Below are 22,334 nucleotides of genomic sequence, written 5' to 3'. Positions count from 1 at the left end.
CCGACCAGTCCTAACACTAACCTCTTAATGCTGAGCGCCAAGCGAGGCAGCTGTTAGTATCATCTTTGTAAGTCTTTGTATGACTCGGCCGGGGATCGAACCCACAACCTGCCGCATCCGAGGTGGACGCTCTAACCACTAGGCCACCGGAGCGGTCATAATGAAGATCGAAATAACATGTTCATGTCCACTTGTTCAAATCATTGACTGGCTTGTGATTTAAGGGAAAGTCACAGGATATATAAGCTTTTGGAATCGAGCAGTAGGCCCGGTTCAAAGCACACAGAAAAATGCTACTGTTTCACGTCTGGGATAATTGCAAATATGAGAAACTAATACAAACTAATTGCATTATAAGCAAAGGTGGTGGAAAGTGTTATGGAAATATATATCAGAGTGCAACAGCTATTCAGCAAAATAGTAGCCGCATGATGCAGCTTAGAGGTAAAGTTCTGAACATTTAAATAGAAGAGCTAAATAAAATACAACATTAAAAGATACATCTTTGCAAACATAACAATCTAGGAAGATAAGCTCTCCCATCGGCACGCTAACGCAGTATTAGTTATGTCTCTAATCAAAGGTAATGCTCTTAAAGTGTCAATAGAAAATATTGCCTAAACACAAATTGAGACCGTACACCTTTATACCGAATCTGAAACACCGAATGCTATAAAATTAAAAGATAGACGGTTACACTGTAAATATTAAGAATTGCAAAAGCCGTTGGAAAAAATCTCTTTCAAATATAAACATGAAGTAATAAAAGATTAATGATCAAAGATGATCATACTACTGTTACTACTACTATAACTACTACTACTAATAATAATAATTCTTTTGTCACTGGACGTGAGTTTCATAGTGCAAACCGTCAGGAACGAAACGTACATTATGTGGGTTAATCAAAATATTTGGGACTAGAGGTTTTGTTTAAGCCATTTCTAGATGTGTTGGCATCTGCAGTGTTAAACAGTGCACTTTATGGTCACCAAGTTCGTTTGTCAGTCCACCTGTTATTCGACTCAGTGGGAAGCATGATACCATTGTTTATGACGCTGCTCTTGTAATTGTTCTTAATTTGAAGTCAGCTGTTTGTCATTACATTCGTTAGCATAGACATTGCACACAGGACAGAAAGGACAATTTTACTGATACAATTAGGATTGGACTGTGTGTAGAGATTAGACAAAGAATGTGGCCGAATGATCTAAAGCACCCACCGTTACAGATCACTATCATGTCACCACCGTCAGCGTGTTGAGATGTCTCGGGCTCGGCCAGTGTAGGTGCGTGAGAAAGCTTGCCAGTAGCTTCTCGTGGGTCGGTGGTTCTTTCTGGGGTTTTCAGTGGTTTTCCACATCATTTATATTGGCTGCCATGTGCAACCTATCTTGTGCTGAAAATTGGCTTTAAACCCTGTAACAACAACAACGAATGTTGTTAGATGTATGTTCCGGTCTTCGAATAATGATTGAATAGCAGCTTAGCACGCATAAGGTGGTCTTTCCAGTATCTGGTCGATTAAAACCTACCTTAGAAGCGTAGACGAGTCAATAATCTACAAGTTACTCAGGACAATTTGTCGTATGTTTGGGTCATGAGCGAAAAATGAACCATATACGGTAGGTGCGTAAGAAACTTCTTCGTTCCATAATATACCCATTTCAGGACTGGTCTGGCAAAGTACAGATGATGGAAATAATGAATCGCGTATACCATCCACTGTTAGAACTTACGGGAAACCGTCGCCTGACTTAAAATCATTAGGTTGCTTTTCGAGTCCAGATTAGACCAGGCTTGTTAGTCTGCAGTTGTGGATCTCTGCCCAAAACAATCTGCTCTAATGAGTCTATTAAATAGAATTAAACGTGATTATGAGCCAGTTAAACCTAGTAGTCAACAATTCTAGAAACATAAAAACAGACCACATCGCGACCCTGTGACCAACATTCTTTTATTGCCTGTTCATATATGTATTGGATGGCCAGAATATAATATTGACACACTCAATAGTACTCGTCTACCGAGATTGAAACATACCAGAACACATTGCAAAAGCATTTCCAGTCGCTGGAATGTGTCAATAAGATAAGTGATTGCAAAGATGGATCCGTACATGAATCACTAATACCTTTCGGGAAGAAAATTGCGACCAATGAATGAAGTCGAATTTAATATCTTGTTTAATACTAATTCATCTGCTAAATTTGTTTTACGGCCGACAAGGGGGGGGGGGGAGGAGCTATATCGCCGGGACCCTGTCCCATAAGAGCCCCGGCCAAACAAAACTTTTTAATTTTATAAAAGAAAAAGTTTGTTTGAACACGAATTAGGACAGCCTTGATCCTTAGGGCCCTTGATCGCTGTCTACGGTCCTGATTTTATAATTATATTTCTCGCCACGAATTAGTGTCGAATAGTATCAACCTTATGTCATAAGAAGTTGAGTGAAAATTGGAGGAAACATTTCGAACAGATCAGTGAAAGAATGGCGAGAATACCACATGCTAAATTCAAAATAAAATCTCTATATCCGCACTCCTAGTGCAACGCACGTGCTGTATTTACATGTATCTAACTTACCATGTTTTAGGGACGTGTGCAAATGTGATAGTGTTCTCAAAACTTTGAACTTGTTTACTGCCTACTTGTATTCGTTGTATTTTTTGACATTTAGCCATTGTTATTGCTTAAAATATATAATCTGTTTCCATGCGAAACAAATGACTGGTCCGGATAAGCATTTCTAAATGTCATGAAGAATTGAATGTAGATTGCTTTTATGGATAAGTTGATCTCAGACTAATTTATGTTCAGGATGATTTGGAAGTGAAACTTTAATACTTTTTTATCATACGGATGTTCACAGTTCGTTTGTTAATTGTAACATTAATGGTTATCGCTGTAGATAACTGTTACAGGTAATGATAAACAAGACAGTATAGAACAACATAGCATGTCATGAGGGTGTACAGGATATATCTATCTCTCTTTTTCTTTACTCTCTCTTCATTTGTGAATGTGAGTGAAAGAGAAAGATAAAGGAGGAATAATGGAAGAAGAATTATTTAAAACAATTCTGATTAGAATAATATAATTAGTGTGTAAGTATGCGAGCATATTTTGGGATGATATAAATCCAGATAAAAATAAGACATCAAGAAGCACAATATTTGCTCAGCAAAACGTTCATTGTTAATATCAGCTAACAGTGCACATCAAACATGCAATCGATTTAAGCAGTCTTTCTCGCATTCAACATTTGATGATAATAAACCATCCAAAACATTTAGATATAGGACAGAAGTTTCTTTCCCGGTAACGGAATTTTTAGTTTATTGGAACTTTGTCCACATATAAATTTGAGAACTCTTTATCGGAGATTAAGCATGGAAAGCCCGGACAATGTTTTTACTAAGCCATATTGTGACACTCAGGAAAAAATGCAGCTAAATGTTGAATCTTGTGGAAGCTAAAGGAACAAAACGGATATACGCAGAGTCAATGAACAGCCGAATAGAAACGTTTGATATGCTTATATTCGGGTGGCGTTGAGGGTATTTCTATTTACCCATTTTATAGAGCTTGTCCTCATGGTTAGGAGCTGAAACATTTCTACTTGATTCGTGATTTTAATCTATGGAACAATTGCTCGATAATTCAGCTTTCGTATTTTTCGTATATATATGATACATTAAGCACTTAAAATAAAAGAAAACCAAAGACACATCGTCGCTTTCGGCTGAATATTAAGTACATTAAAACTGCTAACATATAGGCAAATAAGAGAGAATGACTAAAATTGTCTGTGCTATTCATGTAATTAGCCCGTTGTGGTTGTCACCAGATGTTGCCTATTCAGGTTTGCATTCTCCCAGATGCAACGTATTACATTTCACGTGGTTTCTATCTCTCTCTCTCTCTGAAACAGTATTTGGACAAGCTAAGTCAACTTACAGATCTTTGCTTAGAGTTAGTGATTTCGCCTTTCTGCAATAAATTCAGGGCTCAGAACTAATGGCACGTGATACCACATGTTACTTTACGCTTGAACTGTCTGCTGACTAAAGATAAACACCATTTCGAACATTCCACAATGAAACGGTTGCATTTATTTAATACACGAAATAATGACGTTTACATATGATGTTACGCTTTTATAGTACCAAGCTTAAAAGGGCATTCTTTATTGCTACTTTGATAAATATCGGTTTACATATACTAGCGTAAGATGAAGCTAAATCATGAGCCTGTATATTTTACGAGAATGTTCGCCTCATACACTCTTAGTAATGCTGTCTCCCGTGACCAGAGAGAGAGAGAGAGAGAGAGAGAGAGAGAGAGAGAGAGAGAGTGAGAGATAGAGAGAGAGAGAGAGAGAGAGAGAGAGAAATTCAAGCTCTCTCGAAAGAGGTGTCACATTGACAAGGAAGATCTAGCTACATCTGGGCAAGCCTCTTTGAGATTCTGATGAATGGACTCATTTTATTGAAATATTCAATATATAAAATTACTTTGCAATATAAACATTCCAATATCACTCTTCATAAACTAAAATTACAGATAAAAAGGATACATATACAACTACGACATTCGTTCACTTACCAACATCATACATTTGTATAATTTCGGCCTTTTAGAATATAAAACAGATAATTAAATATTGACTAAATTCACGATATCTAAAGAATCTAAAATTCTACATTACAGATTAATACAGCAATCATTTAATAGAAATACATTTTACTGAATTTAATCTAAAATGGAAATATATTAAACTCTATCATTGAAAGAGTATTTCATTTCTAAGGTAACTGTTACTGAGTTTGAAATTGGTAGAGAACGTTTTTTATGTATACTATAATCAATAATATAATTACAAGTAAATATAAGATCTTCAAACAATTAAACTTTCCAATAAAATATATTAAAGATTAGTAAAGATATATTAAAATAATCCAATGTTGCAATGTACTGATGTTTGATTATCATCTTAACACTAAGAATCCTTATACTATATAAAAAAATTGTGCATAGACGATAATCTTTTCTGTAACAACACAAGCCTTTTTGCGATTCTGACGAATGGACTGATGTGTCCGCAGATCGAGGATTTTTATAGATTTCTTATGACATGAACAAATATGGTCATACGTCTAGTTCTTGTGGTCCACCAGAATCTCAAAGTGCGGCTCCATCGTTTCTTGCAGACTATCTTCTGGGTCTTTGTACGTCATTAAGTAGACAATTTTGCCAGATCAGCTCATTTACCCATCTAGAAGGAATGTTTGCAGCAGTCTCTGACCATTTTCATTGGTTTTTCCAGTGCCATGATATCCGAGGCTGGTAATCCATGACTCGTGGTCCGCACCTACTCTGGCATTAAAGTCGCCGAGGAGGAATAGTGGTTCGTTTTTGGGACATCCTTTAATCTGTTCATCCAGCTGACCATACAACTGATCATTCGCATCTTCTTACGACGTGAGGGCTGGGGCGTAGACACTGATGATGTTGACAGGACCTGAAACAGTGGTGAGGTGGATGGACAAGAGACGCTCAGTGCCTCCTGTGGGAGGTTCAACCGAGGCCAGAAGATTGTTTTTGATGGCGAAGCCCACTCCGTGCTGGCGGGGCTCCTCAGGTTCTCGGCCCTTCCAGGAGAAGGTGTAGTTTTCCTCTCTGAGGGAGCCACTAGAGGCGAGCCTGGTTTCCTGGAGGGCAGCTATGCTGATATTTAGTCTGGTGAGTTCTCTATCGATGATGGCCGCCTTTCTGGTGTCATCCACTTCTCTGAGGTCATCGGAGATGCCTGTACAAATGGTGCGCACATTCCAACTTGCAAATAGAAGAGCTGGAGTCTTCTTTATTGGTTTCTTGTTTCTTTTGTCTGGTGTGGAATTACCGTCTGCTTGTCATGCTGAACAACACACTGAGCTCCAGACACCCACTGGAGCAGGCAGACGATGGCGGGTCAACACCTTACTGACCCGGGGCTGCCCGGCTTGAGGCGGGCGATAGTTGGCCAGTAGGAGACGATGATCCCTCCCACCGTCAAAGCTGACCCGTGGCACCCCTTCCCTACGCCAATCGGGTGGGACTTATAACCCGTAAACTGTCAGCTTCCGTGTTTTTCCTCTCTCATTAGCGAGACAGGAGTGTCCTCTCCAGGGCGCAAGCCTGGGCGTGGAGTATGGAGATCCTGGACTGCCGCGACGTCAGGATTCCCCTCTCGTCCTTGCTGATGGGGTCCAAAGGAATGCTGAGCATGACATTTGGCACCAGTTTGGATGCAGGAGCTGTCGGAACGAAGTCGTAGTCAACCCCCAGCCGCCTTAGGGGCTCTACTAGGGATTTTCTGTCTGGGTTTACTCCCGTAGCCTTTCCTTCTCCCGAAGATATCCACAAGGCAGTGGAGCCATAATCCAATGGATGGGACTTGGTGGGTTTTGAATCAGAGTTTCCTTCTCTTAGATGAATTGCCTGACAAGGCTAACGAGCTTCATCTGCCCGGATTTGGAGTCAGAGTTTTCCTTCTCTTAGACTGGTTGCCTGCCAAGGCTAATGAGCCCAGTCTGCCCACCCAGTTATACCGCCGGGCACTCGTTCGCGCCACACGGCAGGCTCTGTTAAAACAGGGGGCCCCACGTGAAGGTGCTGCTGTGGACACGATATTGTAGGAGAGGCCATATGCAAGTAACCACCTGCCCCGCAGAACGTGACAGTGGTCCTGCGGCGATCACTACACCTGGGAAGGAGAGGCTATGAGAGACGCTTCACTTTCCTTTGGCAAACGGGACGTCAGGCCCAGGCCTCACACACCCCCTGATATATATATATTAGGATATACATTTTTAGCGAAAGTAATAATATTGAAATTTCTCTAAATTGTATTAAAACTAATTTTTTTTTCATTAAATTATATTGAAAGTAATTTTCTATTAAAATAGATTGAGATTAAATCTATTTCGGTATTACAATTATATAATATTTAATAAAGATTGCGCCCTTATGATTAAAAGGCAAAACTCTCTGTATATTAACCTTGTATCTTAAGTCAGCTAAAAACTAACTCGGTAAGTTGAGATAGACGAACTATGCACCTACCATGGACTGTGCGTCACAAACACCTTCTTCAAGTGTAAGCCACAACACAAAGTGTCATGGAAACACCCCAGATCCCATCACTGGCACCAACTCGACTTGGTCATCACCAGGCGCTCTGCCCTTAACAGCGTCCTCTCCACCAGAACCTACCACAGTGCAGACTGCGACTCCGACCATGCCCTCGTGGGCAGCAGGTGGAGGAGTATGTGTCCGCCCTGGACAAGGCTCTCTAGGACCTGCATGAGCACGACGCTACAGCCAAGTGGAACGCCATGAAGGGTGCTATCTCCAGTACAGCTATGTCAACGTTTGGCAAGAAGGAACGACCCAGTCAGGACTGGTTCAACGCACACCTATCAAGGATGGAACCACAAATCGAGGAGAAACGAAAAGCCTTCATAGCTTACAAAAAAGGCCATAATGAAAGGGCGCTTGCTGCTCTCAGAAGTGCCCGAAGTAACGCCCAATGCATCGCTAGACAGTGCGCGAACGAGTACTGGCAACAACTGTGTGAAGGGATCCAGCGCAGTGCCAAATCCGGACACATCCAAGGTATGTACAGTGGCATCAAGAAGGCTCTAGGCCCTACAGTGAAAGGGGTCGCTCCCCTGAAATATCTGATGGGAGAGAAGATCACAGACCGTGGGCAACAGATGGCCAGATGGGTGGAGCACTACACAGAGCAATACTCCCGAGAAACATCAGTCACCGATGCAGCCCTCAGCAGCATAAAGGATCTGCCCACCATGGAAGAACTCGACAAAGTGCCAACCTTAGAGGAGCTTAGCAAAGCAATCGACTCCCTTCCAAACGACAAAGCACCAGGTAGTGTCAGCATCCCGCCCGAAGTTATCAAACGTGGAAAACCAACATTGATTAAATCACTGCATGAGCTACTTTGCCTCTGCTGGGAGGAAGGAGTAGTCCCCCAAGACATGCGCGATGCCACATTTGTGACCCTGTACAAAAACAGGGGCGACGGCAGTGACTGTAATAATTAAAGAGGGATCTAGCTCATGAGTATCGTTGGTAAAGTGTACGCCCGCATCATACTCAACAGGCTGCAGTTGCTGGCGGACCGTGTGTACCCGGAATCACAGTGCGGCTTCAGAGCAGGCAGGTCGACGACAGACATGATCTTCTCCCTACGACAACTCCAAGAGAAGAGCAGAGAGCAAGGTCAACTACTATACACGATGTTCATCGACCTCATCAAGGCCTTTGACTTGGTCAGCAGGAAGGGTCTTTTTGAACTTCTGAGTAAGATTGGTTGCCCCCCCAAAACTCCTCAGCATGATAATCTCTTTCCATGCAGATATGAAGGGAACAGTCCTGTATGATGGATCCTCCTCAATCTCCTTCCCAATTAACAGCGGCGTGAAGCAGGGCTGCGTGCTGGCACCAACACTTTTTGGGATCTTCTTCTCAATGCTTCTGTTCCACACCTTCGACACGTCCACGGATGGCATATATCTATACACCAGGTCCGACGGGAGGCTGTTCAACTTGGCACGACTGCGCTCAAAGACCAAAGTGAGAGCTGTGCTCATCAGGGAGATGCTTTATGCAGATGACGCAGCTCTTGTGACCCACACCGAGGAAGCCCTCCAGAGACTGGGAGACCGTTTTGCTGTTGCCTGCATGCACTTTGGTCTCACCATCAGCTTGGAAAAAACAAATGGAGCTGGACAGAAGGATTGAAAAGACAAACACCGTCATGGCTCGATTAACGAAGAGGGAGTGGGAAAACAACGCGCTTACAGAGCACACCAAGGTCCGAGACTACCAGACCTGTGTTCTCAGCACACTTCTATATGGAAGTGAGACCTGGAGTACCTACATGAGGCAAGAACACCGGCTCAACTCCTTCCATATACGGTGCCTAAAACGCATCCTGAAAATCAGCTGGCAAGACCGTGTTCCACACAACGAGATCCTGCAGCGTGCAAGAGTGCAAGTACCCCCAGCATGTACTCCCTGCTGAGCAAACGCCGCCTTCGATGGCTGGGACACGTCCGACGCATGGAGGATGGAAGGCTGCCAAAGGACATCCTATATGGACAGCTGGCCACTGGCACGAGAAGAGTCGAACGCCCCTCACTCCGTTTTAAGGATGTATGTAAGAGGGACATAAAGGCATTCAACTTTTCACCCGATGGCTGGGAAGAGGTGGCTGAGGACCGAGACACCTGGAGACTGACGGTAAACAATGGCATATCAGTCGCTGATGCGAGGAGAGGCCAGTTGGCGGCAGAGAAACGTGAGAGAAAGAAGAACGCGGCAGCAACCACAGTAATGCAGACTTCCCAGTATATCTGCAACAACTGCAATAGGGACTGTCACTCACGTATAGGCCTGCACAGCCACAGCAGACGATGCCAACAGAGACAGACAACACCCCAAGGGCGCTATTCGCATGGTCCTTCGAGACTGAGTCACCAATGATGATATAACGAAAACGACCAAGATACCGACCTGCATTGTATGGCACGTTCATAATTTCACATGCCTTGTGTGTAAAGCGAAATGCTTATAAGGAAATTATTCCAATTTTCATCCCATCTATTTAATAAGCAATGTGATTATGGCAATGTCGTAGTTGAATTTTGTCACTATGCCGTTATCCAATACAATTGAAATTGTCTGATTTATCTCCTACAAATGCCTGCATCCCCGCACATAAGCCTTTCACATAGCGTCACTCTGTCCGTAATAAATAGTGCTTATTAAATAGATGAGATGCCTGTGCCTTTATATTACAACGAATGTTTTGCATTCGATCAATGTAGCATATTTTAGTTAATTACGTTTATTACACAATATATTTCTATACCATACCGACCCTGTATGCGATATCAACAACCTTTCAGTCGTGGTATGTTTAGTATAAACATGACCGGATGGATGTAACCTTTCATACAAAGTAATAATTTTCGAATTGAAATAAAGCAAATTGATATAAAAATACTACTGGGATATTAAACCATGATCTGCCCATGGCGCAATAAAATGAATATATAAACATTCTTTCAACTGAAGGCCTATAGATCAATAATGAATTTCTACTCATTCATTAATTATCATGACATAAGAAAATAACGATACGAATTATTAATAGTTCCTGTTTTCTAATCAAAACAAAATGGTACACAATTTCACCGGAATCTTCTCTTTGTTCCATTCCCCTCTCCCCTCTCGTGCGTAAGGAACAAAATAAGAAAGAATCTGGAGTGAGAGAGAAAAACATACTGCACTGGACGAAAATGTTAAAACTGAACCTGTACCAAGTAACCTACAGTAATCTGGTGCATCGTAACGATATGTTTACGCTTTATTTGGGATCTATCTACAGTGTTCATAATATCAATGATACATAGTTGCAATAGCCAGTCTACACTAGTCGTGTATGTAAACATTTGTCGGTTACGAGGCACACATACTATAACAAATTTGATCCTTTGTTGTTGTTGTTTATTAAATCTATTGTCATGTTCAAAAAATCGATTATTAATTTTTTAATACAAAAATGACAAAATGGTCGCCACTCACCTCCCTCGAATCGCTCTCTCTCTCTCTGTCGCGTCCGTCGCGGATGCTGAGGATGCGGAGGTCTTGGATTGGATTCTAGGCCGACTCATACCAAAGACGTACGAAAATGGTACTAACGGCTGCTTCGCTTGGCGCTCAGCATTAAGAGTTTAGTGTTAGGACTGGTCGGCCTTGTTTCAGGATACTGTGAGTGGGTGGGACCTCTTACTACATGTCTGCGGTATGATGCCTCAGTGCTAGACATCACTATAAAGTATCACACTGCTGACATCGTATTGTGAAAGATTACAACATCATGGGTAGTATGAAAGTTTACAGCATCAAAGTTATATCTATCTATTAACACCCATATCACTTTGAATGTCAATATATTTAACTTATTTTACTTCGTGAATAAATGTTGTAAAATAACAGCGTCAGACACCTTGACATCAGATATATAGATAGACTGAAAGCCAACCCAAATAGAGCATAGTGAGGTTTTTTTTACAAAACTACGTATGTTGAGTGAACAGTTAAGCTGAACTTGTTTAACTAAAGCAGAAGAACTTGTAAGCGAACCTATTGCACCATAATATACTCTCTGATCACTGCCCCTCCGCCTTGCAGAGAAAACGAACATAAATAAGTCATTGGAAAAGATCCTTGCATAACAGGGACTCTAATAGCAACAGAGAATGAAATTGAAACAATCTAATACGGTTCCGCCTGAGGCTGTTTAACTTCTTTATATGTGAAGTCGTGAATTATTATGTTCACTGTAACCATCAAACTTGATACACACTTTGGAAAATATATTATCCATCGAGGAACAATATTAGACACTTAGTGCAAAATACAGGGGATACTTTAGGAAGATTAGGTGAATAAATCAGCAAGAATCCTAATGTTAAAGTCATAAAAATATGTGCATACATCTGCATTCCCTGTGCATGGCCCCGTATAAGGTAGGTAACAATATCCAGCTATACATCTTCTAGAGACGTGTGCAAAAGTCATTGATTTGCTGAAAGTTTTATGTTACGTTCATGACACTCACAGGTAGCATTTGTTAAATTCAACAGGTCTGATTGTTTGAAATCTAAACTAGGTTTGCTTCCGGGATAAATGGTGGCTCAACAGAAATCATATCTAACTATCATGAAGACTTGTGTGTGGATACTTTTGTGTGGTAAGTTGATTTTAGACTAATAAATATAACATATAATTATTCGGTATTGCATATAACAATAAATTATTTCATATTATTTTGATCTAGCAAAGCTTACTTATCCATTGTCATCGCTGCAGATAAATGTTAACATAATGAGTAACAAGACAATATAAGACGGCAGGAACTGTCATTAGGGTGTACTAGACCTCTCTCTCTGTCTCTCTCTCTCTGTTTCTCTGTCTCTGTCTCTCTTTATTGAGTGAAATGGAAAAACTAATTTATCCAAATAACTTAGATTAGTTAACACTTTTCTGTGTGTAGATATATGTGCATATGTGGTGCTAATATTGAGCAAATAGGTATGGAGAGTAGAAAGTGAAAAACTAGGAGTAACTGAAGTACTAGCATTTACCTAAGATACACCGCAGCCGACGTTAACAGAAACTTTAGCATAAAAAGGAAATAATCCAAAGAACGTAATATAAAGATTAAAAGAGGTACAGGAAAAACATACATACTTGAGGTATTAGGTCTTAATGTTGCACCGCGTTTGTTTGAGAGAGCGGCAATAGTCCATGCGATGCTTCCACGGTTTTGTTCATTCCGAAATATGTAAGCATTTCCTCCCGCTTGCCTCAAGAGGAAACTGCAAGCATAGTTGGGGATAAACAAAGCCGTCGAAGCATTGCAGCCACTAGTGCTGTCAAGTATTTGAGCACCAAAACATTATGGAAATTAAGTTATAAAAAGAGCTCTCGCGAACTTCAAGATTATAGTTCGATCGTTACAATCGTATATAAGCCAAGCAGATAATCTGAAAACTTAAATTAGACATGCTTCTGGTAATCATATCAGAGCTGCACCACGAGGATGATGCATCGCTGCAGTCTGGATTCAAATTTGTCATTGTTCTGAGCGTGAAATTTACCATAGATGGATTTACATCATCTGTTATGTCGCCGTCGTGGTTTCATGGTAGTGTATATGCAATCTTGAACGATAAAGACACCGAAGAAATTTATAAATAAATTAAACTAATTATGTGAAGATTTTCGAAATATTGAAAATTACCTCCAAAGGAGGTTACATATTGATGCTTGGAAGATGAGCTTCGTACTTCCCTGTACTTTTTATCTCATCGAATTACCCACACCAAAGTATCTTCCACTGTAGTAAGTAATATATGTATTAAAAAAAAGATGATGTCCAGTGCTGTTAATGAGTAATCTTATTTTTGTGTAATTTTCTACAACATTGTAGCTACAGGCAATACCTGGGCGATTTTAAGTTTTCTAACATTGAATTTCCTGTACAGGCATCTTACGCAATACTTCAAAGGTTTCAGCAACACATTCTTAACATTGCTGTAAATATGCTTTCTTCGAATAAAGACTGCTGTTCAAAATGATTCTGAGATGGTTCAAGTGGGGTTGCTTGTACGTAATTGTACCAACAATCGACGATACTCCTGCCATTGATGTTCTTAACCTAGTAAGCATTCATTGGGTTTGTTGTTCCGCCGATCACTAATGAGATTAGTTTCGGAATGTACCTGCGCTGGTCACTTAGGAGTCTTATATTTTCCTCATGCATGGCTTGACTGGTAGACCACGCAGGTTTCTATCCGTTTTTTACATTGCAATTTAAACGATTATGACAAATATAATGTTAAGGAGAAAATCGTACGAAGCTGATCGCGAACATTTTGGAACTTTTTGTGGTGATACAGATATCCACAAACGTATTTAAGACATGTTGCAGTCGCGACATATTTCACTGGAGGATCTCACAGAGAGCTCTGAGCAAACGTTTGCTCCTCTGACCATAGCAACAAAAATAAATTGTAGCCAAAACGGTATAAGCTGAGGAAGGATTAAAGAAAGCTGCAAAAATCCCCACGACGATGATGGAAACAGAAAAATAAATGGGTCATGTCATAAAGAGAACCAGACGCGTAACATATATAAATAAAGCCAGAAGGGCACCACAGAGAGACTACCGGAGACTTGCCAGAGACGATTGCAGGCATGCAAGACGTCATAGGAGAACTTTGTGTGATAGCAAAAGGCACACGTGAACTTGATGCAGACTCAGAGCGGCGATTAAGAAGCTTCCACCGCCACCGTCACCAAAACCCGTGTTCAAATCAATTACTGAAACACCACAGCAGCATTGTTATCATTAAAGTCGGCAATGGATCTTTGCAAATACTATATATGCCGCTCAAAATATTCAATACAAATGACCAATACGTATTGAGAAAACGAAACATCGACATCACTGGCCAACACATGGCTTAGGTAGGTATTTAGGAGCATTACAGAACCGTGGGAAAATAATAATAAAATACGTCATACATATCAGTCTGCAGACTTAAAGAAAGTCGCAGAAATTTATAACAATGGCTCAGATCAAAGAATGAATATTAGATCCCGCTTTTAACATGGAAGTGCTTGTGTTGTGAGATCAATGAGAGCAACATTTTCAACACTAAGAGTCTAGGGATCCAAAGAAGTTCAGGACACTAGCATTTCTGGTTTATGATACATATCGGTATTTTCTTGGATGCGAAGCTTCTGTGAAGTCCTAGAAAGCTTATACAAGTCAATAATGCTGCGCAAGGTACCAACGATAATGTCGGATTTGTCAACAACTGCATCACGGAGTTGGTCAACAGGCACGCTTCCTCATCGATGGAAAGGTAGTTAAAGCATATCTTGAGAACGTTGACAATGCTACAATAATTCATGATATGGTCCGTTCCGTGGACAATTACTCAAGTTCTGCTGGTCCATCTATGCTATTCACAAAGACACAAGCGCCCGTTCTTATAATGCAAGGACAACATTAAAATGAGTCATACAATGCTGCTGCAGATGTGGAAAGGTATTTATTAACGTCATTCCAAGCTCAGCTTAACACGTGTAGGGGACATTTCTTGCATAATTCCACTCAGTTATATTCGGCTTTTTATAAATGTTTCCCGTGTCAATTTTGCGGCTAAACAGTCACGTGAAATAAAATGGTAACACCCATGATCAATTTGCACGGTGTTGGTGTCGCAGAAAACAAATTTGTGCCATGAAAATTTACTCTTCGATTGCATCAACGAGTCATTCAGTGGATAAAGACGCACATATAACATCATGTATAACGTCTATAGAACATGAACAATTTCATATTCCAGCATGACTTTAGTATGCTGTACTCAATTTATGATATTAACTTCGAACATACAGACCTGTTTAAACTGTATAGACCCGGAAATTGTCAATGTCTTACTTTAATCCTTTCTGACGGGACCCTGCTATTGCAGTGCTTGATTTGCCCAATGAGGGTTATTGAAGTGCCTGTAGAACTTTGTATAATTTGTAAAGGAAGATGTTTTCAAACACTAACCTCCTTTCACGAAGTGAAGGTTGATCTTAATCCAGAAAAGTATGAGAACACAAAAAAGCAATACAAGAATAAGACTTATAAAAGGAAAAATTGTCTTCGATTATCAAGGCACGGAGCCAAAAGCTTCAAAAGCAATATCATGTGCGTTAATTGATTTGTACATTGTTAATCAGAACGTAAGCTGCGATTGGCTGGAATTGTGACCAGGGCAATCGGAATTGTTGTTAATGCTTCAGAGATGACTCAATGCAGCATGAACTAGGACTGATGATTGCCCGCAAAAGGGAAACTACCATCATCAACCTGGGTTTAACAACAGAACCTGACACCCATTTCGTTGCTTACCTTATGAGACCCAGAAGTCTGTATTTTCCCTATATATTTTTATCTCAGGACAGCGAACTAAATACTCTATTTTAATCGACGCTACCGTTGCAACCTCCGATGAAAGGCCAATATCTCGGGATATTAATTTTGAAACGTTGTGTATACTTGCGGGAAAACAGCTTCAACACCGATATCATGTGTGTTAAATGATTTGTCAATTGTTAATTAGAACGTAAGCTGCAATTGGCTGGAATTGTGACCAGGGTAATCGGAATTGTTGTTAAAGCTACGTTAATAAAAACCGATGTCTTAGGTTCAGCAGGTACACTAATTTATAAATGACTGAAGTTGCAAATACGTATTAATTCAGTTTCTCGCAGCAGCAGGAAGTAGTCTCAATAAGATCAGTAAACTATACTCGGTGGCATAAAACCATGAACATAGTGGAGTTCACGACCGTGCTAGCAGCAATGAAAAAACTCTGATGAAGTCGTGCGCAGATAGGGCAATTTTGTACGTTAACTTTCTAGTTTACATTTGTTAAAATGAATCAATCATAAAATTTCAAGGTCGATGTCTTATAACATTTCAAGTAAACATAACGTGATCCAACAAGGACATCGGTACAGGTAAAGGTTTCAGACTGACCTACCGATTAGCTAGATTATGTTTTTAAAAGTTATGGATCCGTTTAAACCCCCCAATACTGCATTTTCTCTACCGCTTATTATATCAAAGGATTTTACACAGAAGTGATTATTCTTGATATTCATACTGGTGTTTGAAAACTGCATTGATCATATAGATTCCTTATTTAATATACCCATTTGTTGCAATTGCAATGCTGTAACTTTCATGCAACTATTTTTTGTGTATATTATAATAGCTGTACGATTTACTGCAAAATATTCAATGGCATTTAGATTTATATATCTATTGGAATTATCGTGAATTCGTGTGTAGGGCATTTGTCATTTAGATTATTAGCTCTACGCATTTGTCGTGAGTTCTTTAAAGCAAATTTCGGATTTGATTTATAACAGAGATTCTTCTGTACATCATTCGCAATAGTTTTGGATCATTCTGGATTACTTGGAACTATTGGACTTTATAGTGCTTTATGATGTTAGAAACTCATTCGCCATAATACAAGCAAGTTTTATTTTTTTCACGTTGTAGTTTAGGAAAATGAATGAAGATCGATGTAATATGAGATGTATTTTGGATTTTTATCGTAGCTTTAACAATTTTTCAGTCATATCGCTACGATGTCTGCAATGTGACAGTTTATAGTGATGTCTAGATTTGGGGCATCATGCCGCACACATGTAGCATGATGTCCCACCTAGTCACATTATCCGGACACCAGGCCGACCAGTCCTAACACTAACCTCTTAATGCTGAGTGCCAAGCGAGGCAGCTGTTAGTATCATTTTTGTAAGTCTTTTGTATGACTCGGCCGGTGATCGAACCCACAACCTCCCGCATCCGAGGCGGACGCTCTAACCACTAGGCCACCGGTGCGGTCATAATGAAGATCGAAACAACATGTTCATGTCCACTTGTTCAAATCATTGACTGGCTTGTGATTTAAGGGAAAGTCACAGGATATATAAGTTTTTGGTATCGAGCAGTAGGCCCGGTTCAAAGCACACAGAAAAATGCTACTGTTTCACGTCTGGGATAATTGCAAATAGGAGAAACTAATGCAATATAATTGCATTATAAGCAAAGGTGGTGGAAAGTGTTATGGAAATATATATCAGAGTGCAATGGCTATTTAGCAAAATAGTAGCCGCATGATGCAGCTTAGAGGTAAAGTTCTGAACATTTAAATAGAAAGAGCTAAATAAAATACAACATTAAAAGATACATCTTTGCAAACATAACAATCTAGGAAGATAAGCTCTCCCATCGGCACGCTAAAGCAGTATTAGTTATGTCTCTAATCAAAGGTAATGCTCTTAAAGTGTCAATAGAGAAAATTGCCTGAACACAAATTGAGACCGTACACCTTTATACCGAATCTGAAACACCGAATGCTATAAAATTAAAAGATAGGCGGTTACACTGTAAATATTAAGAATTGCAAAAGCCGTTGGAAAAAATCTCTTTCAAATATAAACATGAAGTAATAAAAGATTAATGATCAAAGATGATCATACTACTGTTACTACTACTACAACAACTACTACTACTAATAATAATTCATTTGCACTGGACGTGAGTTTCATAGTGCAAACCGTCAGGAACGAATTGTATTGTATGGCCAGAATATAATATTGACACACCCAATAGTACCTGTCTACCGAGATTGAAACATACTAGAACACACTGCAAAAGCATTTCCAGTCGCTGGAATGTGTCAATAAGATAAGTGATTGCAACGATGGATCCGTACATGAATCACTAATACCTTTCGGGAAGAAAATTGCGACCAATGAATAAAGTCGAATTTAATATCTTGTTTAATACTAATTCATCTGCTAAATTTGTTATACGGCCGACGCGGGGGGTGGGGTGGGGGGTAGGAGTTACATCGCCGGACCCTGTCCCATAAGAGCCCCGGCCAAACAAAACTTTTTAATTTTATAAAAGAAAAAGTTTGTTTGAACACGAATTAGGAGAGCCTTGATCCTTAGGGCCCTTGATCGCTGTCTACGGTCCTGATTTTATAATTATATTTCTCGCCACGAATTAGTGTCGAATAGTATCAACCTTATGTCATAAGAAGTTGAGTGAAAATTGGAGGAAATATTTCGAACAGATCAGTGAAAGAATGGCGAGAATACCACATGCTAAATTCAAAATAAAATCTCTATATCCGCACTCCTAGTGCAACGCACGTGCTGTATTTACATGTATCTAACTTATCATGTTTTAGGGACGTGTGCAAATGTGCTAGTGTTCTCAAAACTTTGAACTTGTTTACTGCCTGGTTGTATGCGTTTTATTTTTTGACATTTAGCCATTGTTATTGCTTAAAATATATAATCTGTTTCCATGCGAGACAAATGACTGGTCCGGATAAGCATTTCTAAATGTCATGAATAATTGAATGTAGATTGCTTTTATGGATAAGTTGATCTCAGACTAATTTATGTTCAGAATGATTTGGAAGTGAAACTTTAATACTTTTTTATCAGAGGGGTGTTCACAGTTCACTTGTTAATTGTAACATTAATGGTTATCGCTGCAGATAACTGTTACAGGTAATGATAAACAAGACAGTATAGAACAACATAGCATGTCATGAGGGTGTACAGGATATATCTATCTCTCTTTTTCTTTGCTCTCTCTTCATTTGTGAATGTGAGTGAAAGAGAAAGATAAAGGAGGAATAATGGAAGAAGAATTATTTAAAACAATTCTGATTAGAATAATATAATTAGTGTGTAAGTATGGGGGCATATTTTGGGATGATAGAAATCCAAATAAAAATAAGACGTCAAGAAGCACAATATTTGCTCAGCAAAACGTTCATTGTTAATATCAGCTAACAGTGCACATCAAACATGCAATCGATTTAAGCAGTCTTTCTCGCATTCAACATTTGATGATAATAAACCATCCGAAACATTTAGATATAGGACAGAAGTTTCTTTCCCGGTAACGGATTTTTTAGTTTATTGGAACTTTGTCCACATATAAATTTGAGAACTCTTTATCGGAGATTAAGCATGGAAAGCCCGGACAATGTTTGTACTAAGCCATATTGTGACACTCAGGAAAAAAATGCAGCTAAATGTTGAATCTTGCGGAAGCTAAAGGATCAAAACGGGTATACGTAGAGTCAATGAACAGCCGAATAGAAACGTTTGATATGCTTATATTCGGGTGGCGTTGAGGGTGTTTCTATTTAACCATTTTATAGAGCTTGTCCTCATGGTTAGGAGCTGAAACATTTCTACTTGATACGTGATTTTAATCTATGGAACAATTGCTCGATAATTCAGCTTTCGTATTTTTCGTATATATATGATACATTAAGCACTTAAAATAAAAGAATACCAAAGACACATCGTCGCTTTCAGCTGAATATTAAGTACATTAAAACTGCTAACATACAGGCAAATAAGAGAGAATGACTAAATTTGTCTGTGCTATTCATGTAATTAGCCCGTTGTGGTTGTCACCAGATGTTGCCTATTCAGGTTTGCATTCTCCCAGATGCAACGTATTACATTTCACGTGGTTTCTCTCTCTCTCTCTCTCTCTCTCTCTCTGAAACAGTATTTGGACAAGCTAAGTCAACGTACAGATCTTTGCTTAGAGTTAGTGATTTCGCCTTTCTGCAATTAATTCAGGGCTCAGAACTAATGGCACGTGATACCACATGTTACTTTGCACTTGAACTGTCTGCTGACTAAAGATAAACACCATTTTGAACATTCCACATTGAAAAGGTTGCATTTATTTAATGCACGAAATAATGACGTTTACATATGATGTTACGCTTTTATAGTACCAAGCTTAAAAGGGCATTCTTTATTGCTACTTTGATAAATATCGGTTTACATATACTAGCGTAAGATGAAGCTAAATCATGAGCCTGTATATTTTACGAGAATGTTCGCCTCATAAACTCTTAGTAATGCTGTCTCCAGTGACCAGAGAGAGAGAGAGAGAGAGAGAGAGAGAGAGAGAGAGAGAGAGAGAGGTGTCACATTGACAAGGAAGATCTAACTACATCTGGGCAAACCTCTTTGGGATTCTGATGAATGAACTCATTTTATTGAAATATTCAACATATAAAATTACATTGCAATATAAACATTCCAATATCACTCTTCATAAACTAAAATTACAGATAAAAGGATACGTATACAACTACGACATTCGTTCACTTACCAACATCATACATTTGTATAATTTCGGCCTTTTAGAATATAAAACAGATAATTAAATATTGACTAAATTCACGATATCTAAAGAATCTAAAATTCAACATTACAGATTAATACAGCAATCATTTAATAGAAATACATTTTACTGAATTTAATCTAAAATGGAAATATATTAAACTCTATCATTGAAAGAGCATTTCATTTCTAAAGTAACTGTTACCGAGTATGAAATTGGTCGAGAACGTTTTTTATATATACTATAATCAATAGTATAATTACAAGTAAATATAAGATCTTCAAACAATTAAACTTTCCAATACAATATATTAAAGATTAGTAAAGATATATTAAAATAATCCAATGTTGCAATGTACTGATGTTCGATTATCATCTTAACACTAAGAATCCTTATACTATATAAACAAATTGTACATAGACGATAATCTTTTCTGTAACAACACAAGCCTTTTTGAGATTCTGACGAATGGGCTGATGTGTCCGCAGATCGAGGATTTATATACATTTCTTATGACATGGACAAATATGGTCTTACGTCTAGTTCTTGTGGTCCACCAGAATCTCAAAGTGAGGCTCCATCGTTTCTTGCAGACTATCGTCTGGGTCTATGTACGTCATTAGGTAGACAATTCTGCCAGATCAGCTCATTTACCCATCTAGAAGGAATGTTTGGACGTTGTCTAGTTCGTCTATCCCAACTTACCGAGTGTAGTTTTTAGCTGACTTATGATACAATGGCAAATGTATAGAGAGTTTTACCTTTTGCTCATAAGGGCGTAATCTTTATTAAATATTATATAATTGTAATACCGAAATAGATTTAATCTCAATCTATTTTAATAGAAAATTACTTTGAATATAATTTAATGAAAAAAATTAGTTTTAATACAATTTAGAGAAATTTCAATATTATTAAAATGTATGTCCTAATATATATATATATATATATATATATATATATATATATATATATATATATATATATATATATATATATATAACGAAAACGACCAAGATGCCGGCCTGCATTGTATGGCACGTTCATAATTTCACATGCATTGTGTGTAAAGCGAAATGCTTATAAGGAAATTATTCCAATTTTCATCTCATATATTTAATAAACAATGTGATTATGGCAATGTCGTAGTTGAATTTTGTCACTATGCCGTTATCCAATATAATTGTAGATTGTCTTATTTATCTCTTACAAATGTCTGCATCCCCGCACATAAGCCTTTCACACAGCGTCACTCTGTCCGTAATAAATAGTGCTTATTAAGTAGATGAGATGCCTGTGCCTTTATATTACAACGAATGTTTTGCTTTCGATCAATGTAGCATATTTTAGTTAATTACGTTTATTACACAATATATTTCTATACCATACCGACCCTGTATGCGATATCAGTCGTGGTATGTTTAGTATATACATGACGGGTTGGATGTAACCTTTCATACAAAGTAATCATTTTCGAATTGAAATAAAGCAAATTGATATAAAAATACTACTGGTATATTAAACTATGATTTGCCCATGGCACAATAAAATGAATATATAAACATTCTTTCAACTGAAGACATATAGATCAATGATAAATTTCTATTCATTCATTAATTATCATGACATAAGAAAATAACGATACGAATTATTAATAGTTCCTGTTTTCTAATCAAAACAAAATGGTGCACAATTTCACCGGAATCCTCTCTTTGTTCCATTCCCCTTTCCTATCTCGTGCGGAAGAACAAAATAAGAAAAAATCTGGAGTGAGAGAGAAAAACATACTGCACTGGACGAAAATATTAAAACTGAACTTGTACCAAGTAACCTACAGTAATCTGGTACATCGTAACGATATGTGTACGCTTTATTTGGGATCTATCTACAGTGTTCATAATATCAATGATACATAGTTGCAATAGCCAGTCGACAC

General features: G+C 38.7%; 1 protein-coding gene across 3 annotated transcripts in view; it reads left to right on the top strand.

Annotated features, from left to right (window-relative positions):
• Positions 1-22,334, top strand: part of LOC149775947 (uncharacterized) — a 76,174-nt gene that overhangs the window by 3,780 nt on the left and 50,060 nt on the right. The window contains exon 1 of one of the 3 annotated variants that reach the window (XM_089942800.1): positions 11,692-11,827. The exons of 1 other annotated variant lie outside the window; for it this stretch is intronic. In XM_089942800.1, the coding sequence (XP_089798926.1) occupies positions 11,764-11,827 (64 nt within the window). In that variant the 5' untranslated portion in view covers positions 11,692-11,763. Of the gene's footprint in view, positions 1-11,691; positions 11,828-22,334 lie in introns of those variants that run through there. One more of the 3 variants, XM_089942802.1, reaches the window with a different exon arrangement.

Source organism: Sinohyriopsis cumingii, chromosome 18 (genome assembly GCF_028554795.1).
Source record: "Sinohyriopsis cumingii isolate HCF-2022 chromosome 18, ASM2855479v2, whole genome shotgun sequence".
NCBI classification, from domain to species: Eukaryota; Metazoa; Mollusca; class Bivalvia; order Unionida; family Unionidae; genus Sinohyriopsis; species Sinohyriopsis cumingii.
The sequence above is the reverse complement of the archived record's forward strand: the minus strand, read 5'-3'. Positions and strand labels throughout refer to the sequence as shown.